The sequence below is a fragment of the Sturnus vulgaris genome, chromosome 25 (genome assembly GCF_052056855.1).
Source record: "Sturnus vulgaris isolate bStuVul1 chromosome 25, bStuVul1.hap1, whole genome shotgun sequence".
Lineage (NCBI taxonomy): Eukaryota > Metazoa > Chordata > Aves > Passeriformes > Sturnidae > Sturnus > Sturnus vulgaris.
The window spans coordinates 1231273-1247138 of record NC_142267.1 but is presented as its reverse complement, the minus strand read 5'-3'; the positions used below and the strand labels follow the sequence as shown (position 1 = coordinate 1247138).

The 15866-nt window shown below is 56.6% G+C and overlaps 1 protein-coding gene across 4 annotated transcripts in view; it reads right to left on the bottom strand.

Annotated features, from left to right (window-relative positions):
- SAMD11 (sterile alpha motif domain containing 11) overlaps nucleotides 1-15866 on the bottom strand; it is an 86969-nt gene that overhangs the window by 3948 nt on the left and 67155 nt on the right. For all 4 annotated transcript variants that reach the window (XM_088178927.1, XM_088178928.1, XM_088178930.1 and 1 more), the window contains exons 9-12: nucleotides 8316-8431; nucleotides 7916-7994; nucleotides 5754-6433; nucleotides 1048-1172 (exon numbers count right to left, since the gene is read on the bottom strand). In XM_088178927.1, coding sequence (XP_088035053.1) covers nucleotides 1048-1172; nucleotides 5754-6433; nucleotides 7916-7994; nucleotides 8316-8431 — 1000 coding nt within the window. The remainder of the gene's footprint in view (nucleotides 1-1047; nucleotides 1173-5753; nucleotides 6434-7915; nucleotides 7995-8315; nucleotides 8432-15866) is intronic.

The following is a 15866-nucleotide window of genomic DNA, read 5'->3' as shown; positions in this document are numbered from 1 at the left end:
GGGCTTTCCTGGCAGGAGCAGTGCCAGACCTCCCTGGCAGCTCTGGGCTTGGAGCAGGCAGAGCCTCAGAGCTCTGGCATTTTCACACAGTAAAAAACAAAAACAAAACAAAAAAAAAAAAAAAAAAAAAAACAAAAAAAAAAAAAAAAAAAAAAAAAAAAAAACAAAAAAAAAAACCCCCAAAAAACCCACATTAAAACCCCCCCAGGCAGGGCCTGAAACCTTCACAGAACCCCACAGCACTGAGCAGGGCCAGGCCAGGGATCCTGGAACTGCCTGGGATGCACTGGGAATGGAGAAACTCAGCCCCACTGCTGGGTCCTGCCCCACTGGAGCACTGGGATGCTGTGGAAGGAAGGTGGGAGTGGGAGCTGCTGCTGCCAGGGGGTTTGTGCTGAAGATTCCTGCACGTTTCAATTGCAGTGGCCATTCCCCAGTGTGAGGGTAACTGGGAATGGCAGGAGCTGGGATTTGGGGTTTAGAGCCTTTTTTTTTCCCTGAGCTCTCATCAGCTCGCACATCACAGTCCTGGACCATCCTCATCCTCACTAAACCCAGCTCCTGAAATCACCTCCACACACAGAGACATCCCACAAACATCCACCATCCATCTCCTTCTACACAGACTCCTCTTCCTCGCTCTCACCACAATCAGAACCTGACCCTCCCAAGCACATCCCAAATTCCTGTCCCTGTCCCTGGGGAAGGCTCCCAGTGTCCCATCCCCATTACAAACATTCCTGTCCCTGTTCCCCTCTCCAGGCACAGCTGGCTGCTTTTCCAAAATCCTGTTCTACCTGAGCTCAGGCTCAGTCCTAACCCTGCCCCTAATCCCATCCTCTCCTGCTGAACTCCCTCCTCATTTCTCATCCCTTGGCTGGCAGCAATTCCATCAATCCACGAGGAAAAAGCCCAGGAAGGCTCTGCAGGAATCTGGGATGCAGCTCCAGGAGGAGCTGGGACGATGAGGATGAGGATGAGGATGGGAGGGCTCCCAGGAAATTGGGATTTTTCCAGCCAGGACACCCTGGGGCTGCAGGGATTTACCTGAGTGTACTCAGTGCAGCCAGACAAGTTGGACACGAAGCTGCAGACATCCTCCACTGTCCATTTGCTGATGTCTTCCAGCGCTGGGCTCTCCTCCCCATCCAGGAACAGACCTCCCATGGTGCCTGGATTGTTTGGAGGGGAAGGAGGGGAGGAGAAAGGAACATAAATCATTAAAATCCCACACGGACAACAACCAGCCTGCAATCTGAATATATTTTTTTTCTCTAGCCGCACATTCATCTTTAATGACCTGTCAATTAAAGCGCTGGGCAGGGTCAATTCACAGGCCTCTTCCTCCTGGAGGTCCCGGCCTGGGGGAGGGGGAAGGAATAATCCCAGCTAATGCATTTCATGTGTTTAATGTTCTTCAGCTGCAGGGGAAGCAGGGGAGGGGAGCAGAGCCTGCAGCAGTTTCTGCACTCGCACCACAAAACTCCAAAATTCTGCCTCGTGGGCTCCTGTCCAGCCCCGCTCCTGCAACGTGCTGGGAATGACAACGGGAACCTCTGGGGAGCTGCTGCTCCTTCCAAGGGTTCCTTTCCTTCTCCACCCTGCCCAGCCCCAGATGTTTGGGGCTGCCTCTGCCCTGGCTGGTGACAGGAGATGTTGTCCCTGCCAGCCCTGAGCGCTGTCAGACCCCAAAATCTGTGCCAGCCTTGGCACAGGGGGGTGACAGGGGCTGGGGACACAGAAATCTGTGCCAGCTCTGTCACAGAAGGGGTTGGGGACACAGAAATCTGTGCCAGCTCTGTCACAGAAGGGGTTGGGGACACAGAAATCCGTGCCAGCTCTGTCACACCAGGGTTTGGGCACACAAATCCGTGCCAGCTCTGTCGCATGGGGGGTGATGAGGGCTGGGAGCAGCAGAGCCTGACACAAACTCCAAGAAATCCCAGGGAGGAGAGGGAGAGGTGCAGGGAATGGAAATGGAGACAGGAACAGCTCAGGTAACTCAGAGCTGCTGTGGGGGGAAAAGGGAGGACCCAGAACAAACCAAATTCCACACAGCTCCTCTGGAGGGTGGGGGAAAGGCAATATTAACCCTTGGAACTCGCTGCTCTGGACCAGGAGAGCACAGGGACATTTACAGGGAGGAGAACATCCAGGATTCTCAGTCAGGGAATTTATGAGGGGTATGAGCTTCTCTGCTCAGGGCATGGAGAAAAATATTTCTCCCAGAAGCCTGTCATGACAAAATTATCTGTCCTGTGGGCTTGGGGCTTTTCCCTGGTGGATTTGATGGACAAAACCCTTGCTCCTGCCCAGAGCAGCTGGGACAGCACTTCCACATGGAATGGGCAAAGGAAAAATGGATAAAACAAAACCACGGTGGAGAGCACAGGCTGGGAGGCCCAGGAGCAGCCAATTCCCTGGGGAATAAGCCCAGGGCTGAGGGAGCAGGCAGGGAAAGGAGCAGAACACACAGCAGGGCCCCCCCAAAGCCTCCAGCACATCCAGGGAAGCAGGAAAAGCTCGGGATGTGCATAGGAAGTCATCGTGCCGAGGAGATGCTTTAAAGCAGCACAGCCTGCACAGGGAGCAGGGAGAGGCTCTGCAATCATTTCCACACATTTCCCTTCCCCATTTCCTGGTCCCCTCGCTGTCCCTGCAGCTGCAGCCTCTGAGTTTGGCTGCTCTCCCCCATCCCCAGAGCTCGCAGGGCTGGGATTGCTCCCGGACAGAGAACACCCACGGGAGCAGCTCCAGAGCTCGGGCTGGGCTGGGTTTGTGTCACAGCCACACAAACACAGCAGTGGCAGCCCCAGAGCTGGGATGTCTTGGCTGGAGCTCTCCAAAATCCACAGGAGGCTCTCAGGAGATTCGGGAAGGTTTGGAGCAGAGGAGCTCCAGTGTCCCTCCAGCCTGACCCGTCCTGGGGTTCTGCTGCCTCTGCCAGCCCTGCCCGTCCCCCTGGAGCAGGGACAGGGCTGCTCCTCTCTCCTCTCATCTTTGGGACCCTCCTTGCCAGCGCTTTGTTCCAGCCCAGACCCCTCAGGGCACTCCCCAGCCCTTTCCCAGGTCCAACCTTCAGTCAGGGTTGGTGCCCAGGTGTCCCCCCGGTCCCTCTGCTCCAAACTCCAGCCCTGCCAGCACTCAGCAACGATCCTGGCAAGGATTTCAAGGATTTCTGGAGCTGCTCAGGGTCCCTTCCCCACGGAGCATCCCGAGTTCTGAGCTCCCTGGAGCCCCTCCCGTGTGTGGCAGCCCGGACAATGAGAACAAATCGGTGCCAAGCGGCTGCAGGGGCCGCACCTTCCATCGCAATAATGACCTGTCAGCGGCTGCGAGCAGCCACAAAGGGCAGCAGCCATTCCCTGCCAGGCCGGCTCTGTCTGGCCCGTGATAAATGATGGTCCAGGGGCTGCAAATGGATTAGGGAGCGCTCCAGCAGCTGGGGCCCGGCTGAGAGGAATCCATCGTGCCAGGACAGGTGTCCCCAGCACAGCCCAGCCACCACCACCCATCTGTAATCCCTCCCTCCCTCCTCCTCCTCCTCCTCAGATCCAGCTGCTCCAGCAGGAGAAGCCAGAGGTTGGAGGGGCCGTGGCGAGCAGAGCTGCGGCCCTGGTGGCCAGGGAAGGAAGGATAGAAGCAGGGAAGGCAGGAGCAGCTCTGCAGCACGGGTACGGCACAGTCTGTGCTCCTGGCACCCAGGGGACAGCTCAGGTGCCAGCTGGGGACACAATGCCACCCCCTGGCAGCCAAACACCTCTGGGTTCCATCGGTTTTACTGCCAGCACCTTCCCCCTTCCCCATCCCAGTCCCTTCCCCATCTCCATCCCAGCCCCTTCCCCATCCCCATCCCAGCCCCTTCCCCATTCCCCTGCACCCCTCCCGTCCCCCCCGGCAAGGGCTGGGTCAGGAGCAGCACAAGGCTGCCGTTAATTGCTCTCCAGACTACAATCAATAGAAGGATTTTAGCCTCCTGCACACTCCATCCTTCACCTTTTCCGAAGGACGGGGCTGCGGGAGGGCGGTGGGAGGAGGAGGAGGAGGAGGAGGAGGCTGCTGAAACCTTGAGGAGATGAGGTCATCGAGCCACAGCCCTGAAGGCAGCTCAGGGAATCGACCCAGCCTGGCATCGATAACTCGGGCAGGGACTGAGCAGCTCCTGCCCCCAAAAACAGCTCCAGCCCCCAAAACAGCAAAAAGAGGGTGCAGGAATTGTCTGGCACAGGGGAGAGGTGGGTGCAGCTCTGCCTGCCTGCCCTCGAGTGTTTTGTGTTCCCCCAGAGCCACAGAGGAGTTTTCAGTCCCTGCCTGCAGCCCTCGGATCGATACAACCTCAATATTTCAGCTGCTGAACTCCCACCTCAACCCCTGCTGCTGCTGCATCCTACACCACTCCTCATCCTCCCAAGGTTTCCAGGTGGGAGGATTTGCTCTGGAGCAGCAGAGCAGGACCCAAACCCACAGGGAGAGCAGCCCCAGCACGGTGTGAAAGCAGCCAGGACCCAAAGAGCCCTGAGGAAAAAAAAGCTCCAGCCCTGGCACAGGCTGCACAAACCAGGAGAGGCGAGCAGGGAAACCCAGCCTGGAGCTGTGCCGGGGCCTCGAGATGTGCTGGTGATATAAATCCAAAGTGATAATAATAAATGGGCTATTACAGCGACTCACACACTGCTGGGGAAGGAGGGAGAGGGAGGGGAGGCAGCCCCAGCCCAGGCCTCCCTGCAGAGCCTCTCACAAGCCACAGCACCACGGAGCCGAGCCCAGCCCTCTCTTAATGGCCAGGAGGAAAAGGCTCCTGCGAGGAAGCCTCGCAGCCCGAGGCAGCAGGAATATTTATCATGCTGGCCACCTGCCTGTCACTGAAAAATCGCTTCCTCCTGCCTGGCTGGGAGGCAGCTCTAATGAGGGATGGGCAGCCGAGCTCACAGGCAGCTCCTCGTGTGGAGAACAGCACAGCACAGCCCCTCCTTCTCCCTCCTCGTGTGCCTGCTGCTAATTGCTCTGCCAGGTAATTAGCAGGGGCAGATTTGGGTTCTTGGCTGGGCTGGTGGGGCTCCCTGGCTTTGAGGCTCCATTTGTGCCATTGGTACCCCCTGCTCCTGCAGTGAGAAACGAGCTGGGGCAGTGCCTGTCCCATCTAACCCAGTTCTCCCAGTGAGAAATGACCAGTCCCATCTAACCCAGTTCTCCCAGTGAGAAATGACCAGTCCCATCCAGCCCAGTTCTCCCAGTGAGAAATGACCTGTCCCACCCAGCCCAGTTCTCCCAGTGAGAAATGACCTGTCCCACCCAGCCCAGTTCTCCCAGTGAGAAATGACCTGTCCCATCCAGCCCAGTTCTCCCAGTGAGAAAGGAGCTGGCAGTGCCTGTCCCATGCAGCCCAGCCCGTGCAGTGCCTGTGACACTGAGAACTGTCCCCCAAACCAGGCACAGAGCCCAGGGGCATGTGGAACCAGGCTGGAAAAGCTCTCCAAGGTCACCGAGTCCAACCTTTGACCTTGTCCCCCAGCCCAGAGCACCACGGTGCCACATCCATCCTTCCTTGGGACACCTGCAGGGATGGTGGCACTGCCACCTCCCTGGGCAGCCCTCCCAGTGCCTTACGGCCTTTCCACGGGGAAACTCCTTTGGAAACAAGGAAGAGAAGCCGACAGAGCAACTACAAGCACAGTGTGCAACGAGTCCTCTTCCAGCACCTCCAAACCCATCCGTGCCCCAGCCCAGCACCCCCAGAGCCCCCCGGTGCTCACCTGCATGGAAGTAGGGGCTCATGGTGTAGGGGAAGCCGAAGGGCAGCGGCTGTGGCGCGGGCAGGGAGGCTGGGGGCAGATATTTCACCTCGGCCTTGCTGAGCAGGTGGCTGGGGGACTCGGCGCTCGAGGAGCTGCAGGGCACGCTGGGGGTCGCGGCCACCTCGCCCAGCTCCTTGGCCACCTCGCCCGCCTTGCCCGCGCCCTCCTTGCACTCCTTGAGCTCCGCTGCCTCTCCCTTCACCCCCTCGGCTTTGTCCTCGGCGTCGCTCTCCGAGTCCTTCATCTCCTCGTCGTTACAGTCCTGCCCTCCATCCCTGGCCCGCGCCTCCGCCGCCTCCCTGGCCTCTCCCTGCGGCTCCGCGCGGGGCTGCGAGGATTTGCGGCCACCTCCGGCCCTCCGTGGCTGCTCCTTGGGCGGGGTGGCGGCGCCGGGGCCACCGGCGGGGGTGAGGGACAGCAGCGGGGCGTTGTTGTGTCGCAGCACCAGCATGGCGTTGCGGCGGGACAGCTCGTCGCGCAGCGCGTGGCCCTCGGGGACATCGTGGACGCTGCGCAGAGCGGGGTGGTCCGGGGGCAGCCCCGGGTGCAGGCTCAGAGGGTCCCCAGCAGCCAGAAGCCGCTGCCGGTGCAGGTTCTCCAGCTCCTTCTGGCGGATCAGCTCGGCCGACATCTCCAGCCTGTAACGGAGGGTGGGTTTGTTGGTTTTTTTTTTGGGGAGGGGGGGATTCGGAAGACAGAGAATTGAAAGGTAAGAAATAGTTCATCAGGAATGGCTGGCGTTTTTGCTACCTGTGCTAAGTGATAAATCCAAAAGCCTAAGCCAACAAGAACTCATCTCAAGGTCTAAGACGTGCCCAAAGAAACTCGTGCTCAAGAGACGAAGTTGAAAAGTTCAAGTGCGATGAAGAGGTTGGAAGCCTTCATCAGAGACCCCCAAGGACCCCTGAACTGGGGAAACGCAAACACAAAAGGACTTTTGGCTCATTTGAATACGGAACGAAGGTAAGCAAAACTAGGCGGGGTTGGTACATGAATATGTATGAGGGGTATTGTGCAATCCTAAACTTTTAGGGAATAAACAGAGCAGTGGTTTGAAGTTTCGATGTGCATACTTTGGGAAGAATTATACCCGTGCCCCTCAGCGGTAAATAAATGCATTCTGCTTTATAACTCTTATTTCTCATGAGTTATAGAGTCTTTTCCACGTGTCACTTGGGAGAGGGGGTTTTGGTGCGGGGTCTGGAGGGTCGTGCTCCACACCTGCACAGCCTTCCTGCAGCTCTCACTCAGACAGAGCTGCCCCCACAACAAACCTCAATCCTTTCCTGGGTTACTAAAGACCAACTCCTCTTACTCTGGTGGCATTTGGTGCTCGATTATTTTGTGAAGCTTTTTGGAGTGAAGTTGCCCAATGCCATAACAGAGCAGCACCCTGGGTTTGCAGGCCTCAGCTTGTCCCCCCTGGGCTCCAAAAAATGTGTGAATGAGCTGCCAGCAGCCGTGCTGAGCACCAAGACCAGATCCTGCCTGCTTTGGGATGTGTGAATGCTTTGACCTTCATGTTTTAGGGCCTGATTTCTCACAGAGCTCTGCATCTCCCAGCTTGTGTCCTGCTGAGCTGACCCCAAATCTGAGCAGGAGATCAGGTCTGGAGATTTCTCCATGTGCTGTGCTGTGTGTTTGTGTGGCTGGAGAGAACAGGCACAGCCCAAAATATCTAGGAGAGAGGAACTCATCCTACTCCTTCCTGGGCCGTGCCCCACACCTGCACAGCCTTTCCACAGCCCTCACTCAGACACGGCTGTGCTGCTGTTAATTAAGGATTAACCCTTGGAACGCTGTAATAAAACACAGCAGCACTGTCTCCTCTCTAGGCAGGAAAGGGACACTTTAACACTGCCTTCCCTAAGGACACTCACTCTCCAAACCAAGAACAGAACGCTGCTCACTGCTCAGAGCAACACCTCTTGTACAGATGTTTTCATTATCAACAACAGAACTCTCAAAATACACACTCTGTAAACTCCAGCAGGTGCCTTTGTTTGTTCCTGGAGAAGCCCAGTCCCCAGGCCAGCCCTTGGGAAAGCACAGGCTTTACCAAAGCTTCCTCAGTTCACCCCACACCAGCTCAAACCCAGCCCTTCCCTTTTCACTCTTACCTGGCCAGGTTCTGTTTCCGTAGCATCTCCTGCTGCCGTGCAAACATCTCTGCCTGTGCTGGCTGCAGGAACCCGTAACCTGGGGCAGGGACAACACTGGGGGTTACTCATCTCCCCACTGCCCCAGGGCCAGCTCCCCAGGGGGAAAAAGGGCACCTGGGCACTCCTGTGTGCTCCAGACCCAGCTACCCCTCAGTGCCACAGGGCCGGGAGACACAGCTGGGGATGAACAGGGAGAGCAGCCAAGGAGGAATCTGCTCCCATCGCTGCAGAAGCAGGGTGGGGGTGGCACAGCAGTCGTGGGGAGACACAGAAAAGGTGTGTGGGCTGCTGGGCACATTGCCACAGGCTGCACCTCTGCCCTGCCCTGGCTGCCCAGGAGCGTCACCTGAGCACTCACCTGGTGTCTGGCACAGAGCTGAAGGCACCCCGAGGAAGGGAGGTCTCAAGTGGGGCCCCAGGGCGATGTGAGGAGCGTTCTGGGGGGACAGCAGAGGTGGTGGGTGGGAGATCTCCCTGCAGGAATCAGAAAAGAAAGCCTTGTTGAAAACCTGGAGGCTCCGAGGGGCCCTGGCTCAGGAAGAACATCTTGGCTGCAGATGAGCTGCATCCTGCCCCAGAGGCTGCTCTCTGCCTCTTCACCCTCATGCAGAGCTTCTAAAATGGAGAGAAAAATGAAAAGCAGCAGGACCAGAAGGGGAACAAAGCAGCCAGGACTCCACAGGTCCCACACGTTTCCCACCTTTGTTTCTGTGGCCTTTCAGCCAGGCTGTCCAAGGGGATTTGCCCTGCCCAGGTTAAAGGGGAGGGCTGAAGATGCTCCATCCACCCCTCTCTTACCACATTTGGGTTTCTACCTCGACTGCCTCACACCTGAGAAGGAATTCAGTGTTTGGAGGAGCTGCAGAGTGGGTTTGGGAACACCTGAAAGCATCACTGGCTTGCCTTGTGAAAAAAAAAAAACCTGTCCTAGCTGGGCTAAGGGATGATCTTTAATTCTGGAGAGGAAAGCTGGAAGTGAGGCAGAGGAAAACACAGCCAGGAGAGGGATGTGAGCTGGAAGGGCAATGGGATCAGCGGGAAGGAATCCTGCTGGAGAAGGGGTGGGTGAAGCCAGGAAGAATGAATAGAGCAGATGCCAGGGCCTGGGGGAACTGAGAGAGGCAGGACTGGGTGGTGGGGAGGGGACAACGTCTGGAAAAGAGGCAGGGAGCACTTGCAGCAGGAGGGAAGGCAGGGGGGGGGAAAAAAAAAGAAAAGCAGGAAGGGAATAAGAGCCAAGGTCTCTTCCATTAGTCAAATCTGCCCTGGGAGCCTGCAAGCAAATCTGCTTTCCGGCTGCACGTCTCTTAATTCCTTTTGATGGCCACTTACAACATTATTACCTTCAGCAGGGCATCCAGAGGCACAGCCAAGTGCGGGGCCGTTTATTTTCATTTTACAGTATCTCCCTGGAAAAATCTGCTCTGGGAGAGGCTGCAGGGCAAGGGAGAGGGAGGCAGAAGGTGCCTGTGAGTTTGCAACAAGCACAGCACGTGCAGAGGCATTGCAGTGGTGGGGGGACAACAACGGGAGCATCCCAGCCATGCATGGATCTGTTCATGGAAATGGATCTGTTCATGGAAATGGAGCTCCTGGAAATGGATCTGTTCATGGAAATGGATCTGCTCAGGGAAATGGAGCTCCTGGAAATGGATCTGTTCATGGAAATGGATCTGCTCAGGGAAATGGATCTGTTCATGGAAATGGATCAGCTCAGGGAAATGGATCTGTTCCTGGCCATGGATTTGCTCATGGATCTGCTCCTGGGCATAATCAGCTCCTGGATCACCTCAAGGAAAGCCAGACAAGAACTCCTGGGCATGAAGTGGGCAAGGACAGCCCTTCCCAGCACAGCTTTATCCCCGTTCTGTGCAACCACTCCAAAACACCGACCCGGCTGCTCTTCCCCTCCCCAAAATTCCTCCTCTCCCGGTGCCGTGCCCATCTGCCCGTGCCCGCCTCCCCTTCCCCGGCTGTCTGCGGTGCCCGTGGCCGCCTCCCGGCTCTCCTTCCCCTCCTCCCCGGCTGCCCTGGCTCTCCTCTAACCTAATTGCGGTGTCTGGAGGCGCCGGGGATCGATGGGGGCTCTTGCAATGTTAATGCCGCCCGTGCGCCGCTGGCAGCTCCAATTAATCTCAGGTAACGCCGCGCTCGACCTTCGGCTCGGAGCCGGGGCAGCAGCCAAGCGATGCTGATGTAATTACAGCGTCAAGTGTGTAATCACCTGCCCTAATCCCCGAGGGCTCGCAATTAGCCGGGCCCGGGGGCTGCCAAGCGCTGCTGCCACCCGGGCCAGCCCCGCGGATGAATAACGCGCAATTAAAGCGGCGTGACGGGGGCTCCGAGGTGTCCGCTCGATCGTAATTAGCCGTAATCACGGCGAGACGAGCCCGGCAGACGTGCTGCTCGCTTTAACGAGGAGCGATTTAGGAAATCGAGGCGGTGTTTTAAGCGCGGGGAAGGGGATTCGGCAGGTGTCCGCGAAGGATGAATCGGGGAAACCTCATCAATACGAGTGCCCAGCAAAAGACTTGGAGAATATGGAAAATAGAAGCGAAATAGAAATGAGAGCAATTTTTGACTGTGTGGCCGAAAGCAACTGAATGCCTGAAGGCCCCTTTGTTTAGATAATGTTAAATGCTGCAAATACCAAAAAACAAACAGACATCCTCCCTAGGCATGGCAGGAAGGGTCCCAGATAAAATTTAGAGATTAGAAAAGCAGTAAAACATGGTGATATAGTGATTCCTAGAGTTTGCATGCAAATGTTAGAGAATTTGTATCTTAGATTGGTGAGTGGAAATTAGAATATTCAACATAGAAGAAGATTTATTGTATTGTAAAGGGGAAGATCACTCTCTTATGCTCTTGCTCTCTTCGTTCTTACTTTCTTCTTTTACTCTCACTCTCTCCCTCTCTCTGCCCTGCTCTGAGCTGTGGCTGCAGCTCCCAGCAGGGCCTGATATAAACCCACACCCTAGGAAATAAACTGCAAAACTTTAAAACAAGAATAAAGAGAGCGCCTGAGCTTGTCCCGACCGTCCCAAAGCAGAGATTCCTACAGGCAGGAGCACCGGGAGATCCCAAAAATAAAGGAGAGCCTTGATGGATGCCAGGGAGCCGAGTGTGGGATGGGCACCGGGGCTGGAAATGAAAGCTTCAGCCCAGGTTTGTTTTTGTGCTTTCATGTTGTGCTACGGGGCATGACTTTGATCCCCGAGGAATTCACATCTGCTCCAGACTCTGCAGCTCATCCCCTCAGAGCTTCCCTGCCTTCCCGAGCCTGCTCTGGGTGCCTGCCTGGGCAAAGGGACAAAACCATCACTCCTGGGCCCCATCCCACGAGCACAGCAGCCACGGGAGGTGGCTGGAAGAGGGGCTGGACAGTCCCACACCCTCCAACAAACCCTGGGGATGGATGAGCCCCCCAGGGTTTATAAACCCAGGGACACGCTCTGGCACACGCTGTCACCACGCCTGCCTGGCACAGCAGGGACACACAGACCCCCGGGGCTCCCCCAAACACCCACACGGGGCTGCTGGTGGGGACAGGAGCAGCCCAAGGTCCCTCAGCTGGCACTGTCACACCCCTGGGGTCACAGCAGGCACGCCAGATGGCCAAAACAACCCCCCAAAAAAAGGCTGCAGGTGGCAGAACACAGGGGGGTCAGTGCCACCGGGCAGGCAGGGATGCTCAGGAGTATTTGGGCAAGAGGGGATTTTCCTCCCTGATGCTGCTCCAGAGCCTTGGGGAGCCCCCACGAGGGACAGACCCTCTGTGCCACCCCACAGAGCCAACCTGCCGGGCACAGAACGTGCTGGGGAGCTCGCCCTGCTCCCTGCCAGCCCATCCAGCCCATCCTTGGCACGGGGAGCTGGCACGGGAGAGAGGCAGCAGCACCAGGTCGTGCCCTGGCACGGGGCTGGGCAGCCCTCCCAGACTTCCCAGCCAGGGGAAAGAATTGGGAATCCCAATTGGGAAAAGAATTGGCAACCCCAGAGTAAAAAAAAAAACAAAAAAACAAAAAAACAAACAAACCCCGACTTTAACAAAGGCTGTGCTTGCAGACAGGTGAGCACCCAACGCTGATCCCTGCATCCTCTCCCAGGCTCCTGCCAGCCTCGAATCCCCCATTAAATTCCGAATTCCTCCCTCCTCTTCCTCCAGGGCTCAGAGTCAGAATTACAGCGCCCTGCTCTGAGGAGGTGAATTTAGCCCCTGGCAATTACATCTGATAAAGCCTTGTCCTTACCTTGCAGAGAGCAATTCTGTGTTGCTGCACATTTCCTCCCCCTGCCCCTTTTTTTTTTTTCCTTTTTCCCCCCCCTAAAAATGCCAGCTGGAGGCTTGTGAGCCAGGGTATTAGGGGATTTGCACTGCACGCTGCTAAATTTGATATGTCCTTTAACAGGAGACAAATGGTTCACAAGGCTTAAAAAGTATCGACTTTTCTTTAACAATAAGCACTAATGGCCTTCAAATAATCAATATTTAAAGTCATTATGGGGTTACACATTATACTGTTAAAACCAAGCCTTTCACTTTAACCCCATCGTACCCTCCCAAGGCCAGAGCAGAGCTCCCCCCTGGCTCAGCCCAGGCTCTGGGGGAAGGCCGGGAGCACAGGCTGTGACTGGAGATGTGAGAGGGTCAGGAAATGCAGATTGAAACCGGCAAGGCATGGAAATAAATTTAGAACGGATGGAAGAAGAGGGAGAAGGGGAGGGGGGGGGAGGAGGAAGGAATGCATGAAAGCTCTGCTCTCTCCTGCTCTGCATTTGATAGGAAGAGACACTTTAAACCCGAGGTAACAGGCAGGAGGCACAGAGCTCTGCCATCCCCAGACACTGCCAGCAAGGGAGAATAAATAAAATCAAAGGCCTCGCTGAAAATGCTGTGTGGGATTTGCAGGCAGGAAAAGAACAGGGCACTGCCCTCGCAGGGCAGCAGAGAGGGAGGGGCTGGCTGGTGCTGCCCCCTCCCCGAAATCCAAACTGGTTCCATCAGGTCAGGCTCTCTGGCCTTTGCTCTGCACAACATTCAGCCAGATGGGAACTAGGGAGGGATCCTGGCAGGGCAAAAAAAAATCAGAAAATCCGAGCTTTCAGAGAGGAGAGGGGGACACAGGGCTGGGGTGGGTAAGAGCAGGAGAGAGATGAGCCCAGGGAGGGCAGGAGGTGCCCAGAAAAGGCAGGAGGTGCCCAAAAAGGGCAGGAGCTGTGCCCAAGGAGCCAGCAGGGAAAAGGAAAACCTCCCCAAAGCAGGGAGGAGGAACGAGGCGGTGGAAGAACAAACCGTAGCAACAGCAGATGGGAAGGAGGGAATCCAAAAATCCAGGCTGGGTATTTTGGGCACAGCTCTGCTCAGAGGAAGCCTCTGGCTGGTGCCTGGTGTCTGTCAGCTCCTGCAGGGGAGGGAGCAGTGGGTGCCTCTCTCAGGCTCCCACCCCCAGCTCACTCCTGCCAAGGGGCTGGGCTCCCCAGGACCTGGCATGGGGTGTGCTGGCACCTCAGGCTGGCACCATCCCGTGTTCCTTGGCACTCCTGCTGCCTCCCTTGGGTGCCGGGGATGAGCTGTGCCCTGTTCAGGGTGCTGGGGATGAGCTGTGCCCTGTTCAGGGTGCTGGGGATGAGCTGTGCCCTGTTCAGGGTGCTGGGATGAGCTGTGCTCCCTCTGCCCCTGTTCAGGCAGCACAGAGCCCCTGAGTGCTCGTACCTCACCTGTCTCAACACCTGCCCCGGCTCTGCCTCCTCCAGACCCCACACCTCACACTGCAGGCACAAAAACCAAGCCCAAACTCCCAGCACAGAACTGATGCATCAATCCCAGCCAAGGATCAATCCCAGCCAAGGAGCTTCACCCCTCTGAGCTGCCCCAGCCCCTCCTGAGTGAAAGGTTTTCCTCAAGAGGAAATCTTCCCCAGGCTCCACGCAGAGAGAAGCAGGGATGAGCACCTCGGGGGAAGAACACACCAGGCTGAAAGACCCCAGGAGAACACAGCCAACAAATGCTGGAGACAGCAGGCAAGGAGCAGGATCCAAGCAGCTCTGCAGGGTACAGCCACCTGCCAGCTCTGCAGGAGAGGCAGCAGTTTGGGGATGGGAAGAGCTCCAGGCTGGAGTGGTTACAGTGGCACCTTTTCAGTTGTCTCCTCTCCCGTTCCAAGTCTTTTTATAACACTGAACCCTCTTCCCAAACAGAGCACCCTGGCACTCCTGCATCCCAGCTGAATCCATCTCCAAAGGAGCCAGGAAACCAAAACCATGGAACCCAATGAATTCTCCAGGCTGTGGATTGAGTTTGCTTTTGGCAAGATGCCTCAGTTTCCCTGACTCCTTCCAAGAGATGCAGCAGGGAGCAGAGATGGAGGGACCAGGACCTCGGCCCAAAAAAATCCCTATCTGTGTGTTTGTGTGTCTCATCCCCACAAAGCCAAACCTCCCGGCCTGTTTCTGACCAGCAAAGATATTAATTAATAATTCATTAATTAATGACAAATGAGCACACCCACCTTTCCCAAGCGTCCCCCAGCTCAGCCCCTTCGCACCTGGGAGCTGGAGAATTTCAGGCACAGCTCCCATTGCCAGGCACCTTCTCTGCATTGCTGCCTTTGCACAAACACCAGCACTGCCCTGACAAATAAAATTGGGTCACCACTGGGGGTTCTCCCCTCTTGCTTTGCCAGAAGGGCTTGAAGTCACTGATTATTCCTGCTCACAAAGCTCCGAGCCGACCTGAGCTGCACAGAGGAAGCTGAAATGGAATTTGAACAGCGGGCCAAGCACTTCTCACCCCCCTGCTCCTGGGAAAGGAGACACCAGAAATTCACCTGCGTGTTCCTGGGGATGTGAGGCAGATCCCTCCACTGCCTCCTCCCCTGCCAGTGCCCAGCTGGACCTTTGGGAATTTCTGTTCCTCCAGGATAAAGGTGCACGAGGCTGCTCTGATTTACCCCAAGCACAAAGCCAAGGCTAACAGGGAATGCAAGGGAGGAATTACCACCCACAAAACTTCACTGCTCTGCAACACACGGCCACAGCTCCTCCTGGCATCCCCAAAAACACCTGGAGGAACAGCTGGCACAGCTCCAGCCAGGTCACTTCTGACAGGGAGCAGAGGGACTCACGCTGACCCTCAGGGGTGCTCAGGGGGCTGCAGACCTCTGGGGAGAAATAACAGCCCTGTGAGCTGATCCCAGAACTGGTTTGGGTTGGAGAGGACTTTAAAGATCAGCTCATTCCAACCCCTGCTCCACCAACACACCCCGATTCTGCTGCTCTTGCAGCTGAACCTCCAAACACAACCTCCTCAAAACGAGAGCCACTGTCCCCTCCAGCAGGGGAAACTCAGACACTCACACACCCCACAGGTGTGGGGGCTCCTCACACCTGTGCCAAGGTCCCACAGGGATTTCTCTCAGCATCACGGACAGTTTGTGTCCCTGTGTGCTCCTCCCTCACCAGGATTCCCCTCTCCTGCCAATCCAATTATTTGTGGGGCTCTATGGAGAACTGACCCAGTTCCCCAAAGGAGTTTCCAGGAGGAAAAGCAGTGGTTTGATCCAAGAGCCACCTCTTGGCCTTCAGCCCCTGTCCAGCATCTTCCCTCTCCTCTTCCCAAACCATGGAACATTTCCTGGGCTAGCCCAGCTCCGTGGCCCCAGCACAGTGACAAACGAACACGGATCCGGGGCTGATCTGGATCTGCCCGTTCTCAGCCTGCCCCTCCTGGCAGCAGCACCTCCCCATGAGCAGCTCCTCCCTTCCGTGGATGCTTTTCCAGCAGCCCTGGGGCCGGCCTGGCTCCTCTCCAGCCCACACAGAGCTGGGGAACCGCTCCTGAGGCTCCTCCATCCCTGAATTCCTCCCAGGTCTGCTCAGGGCCGGGATTTATGGGCTGGGTTAGCCA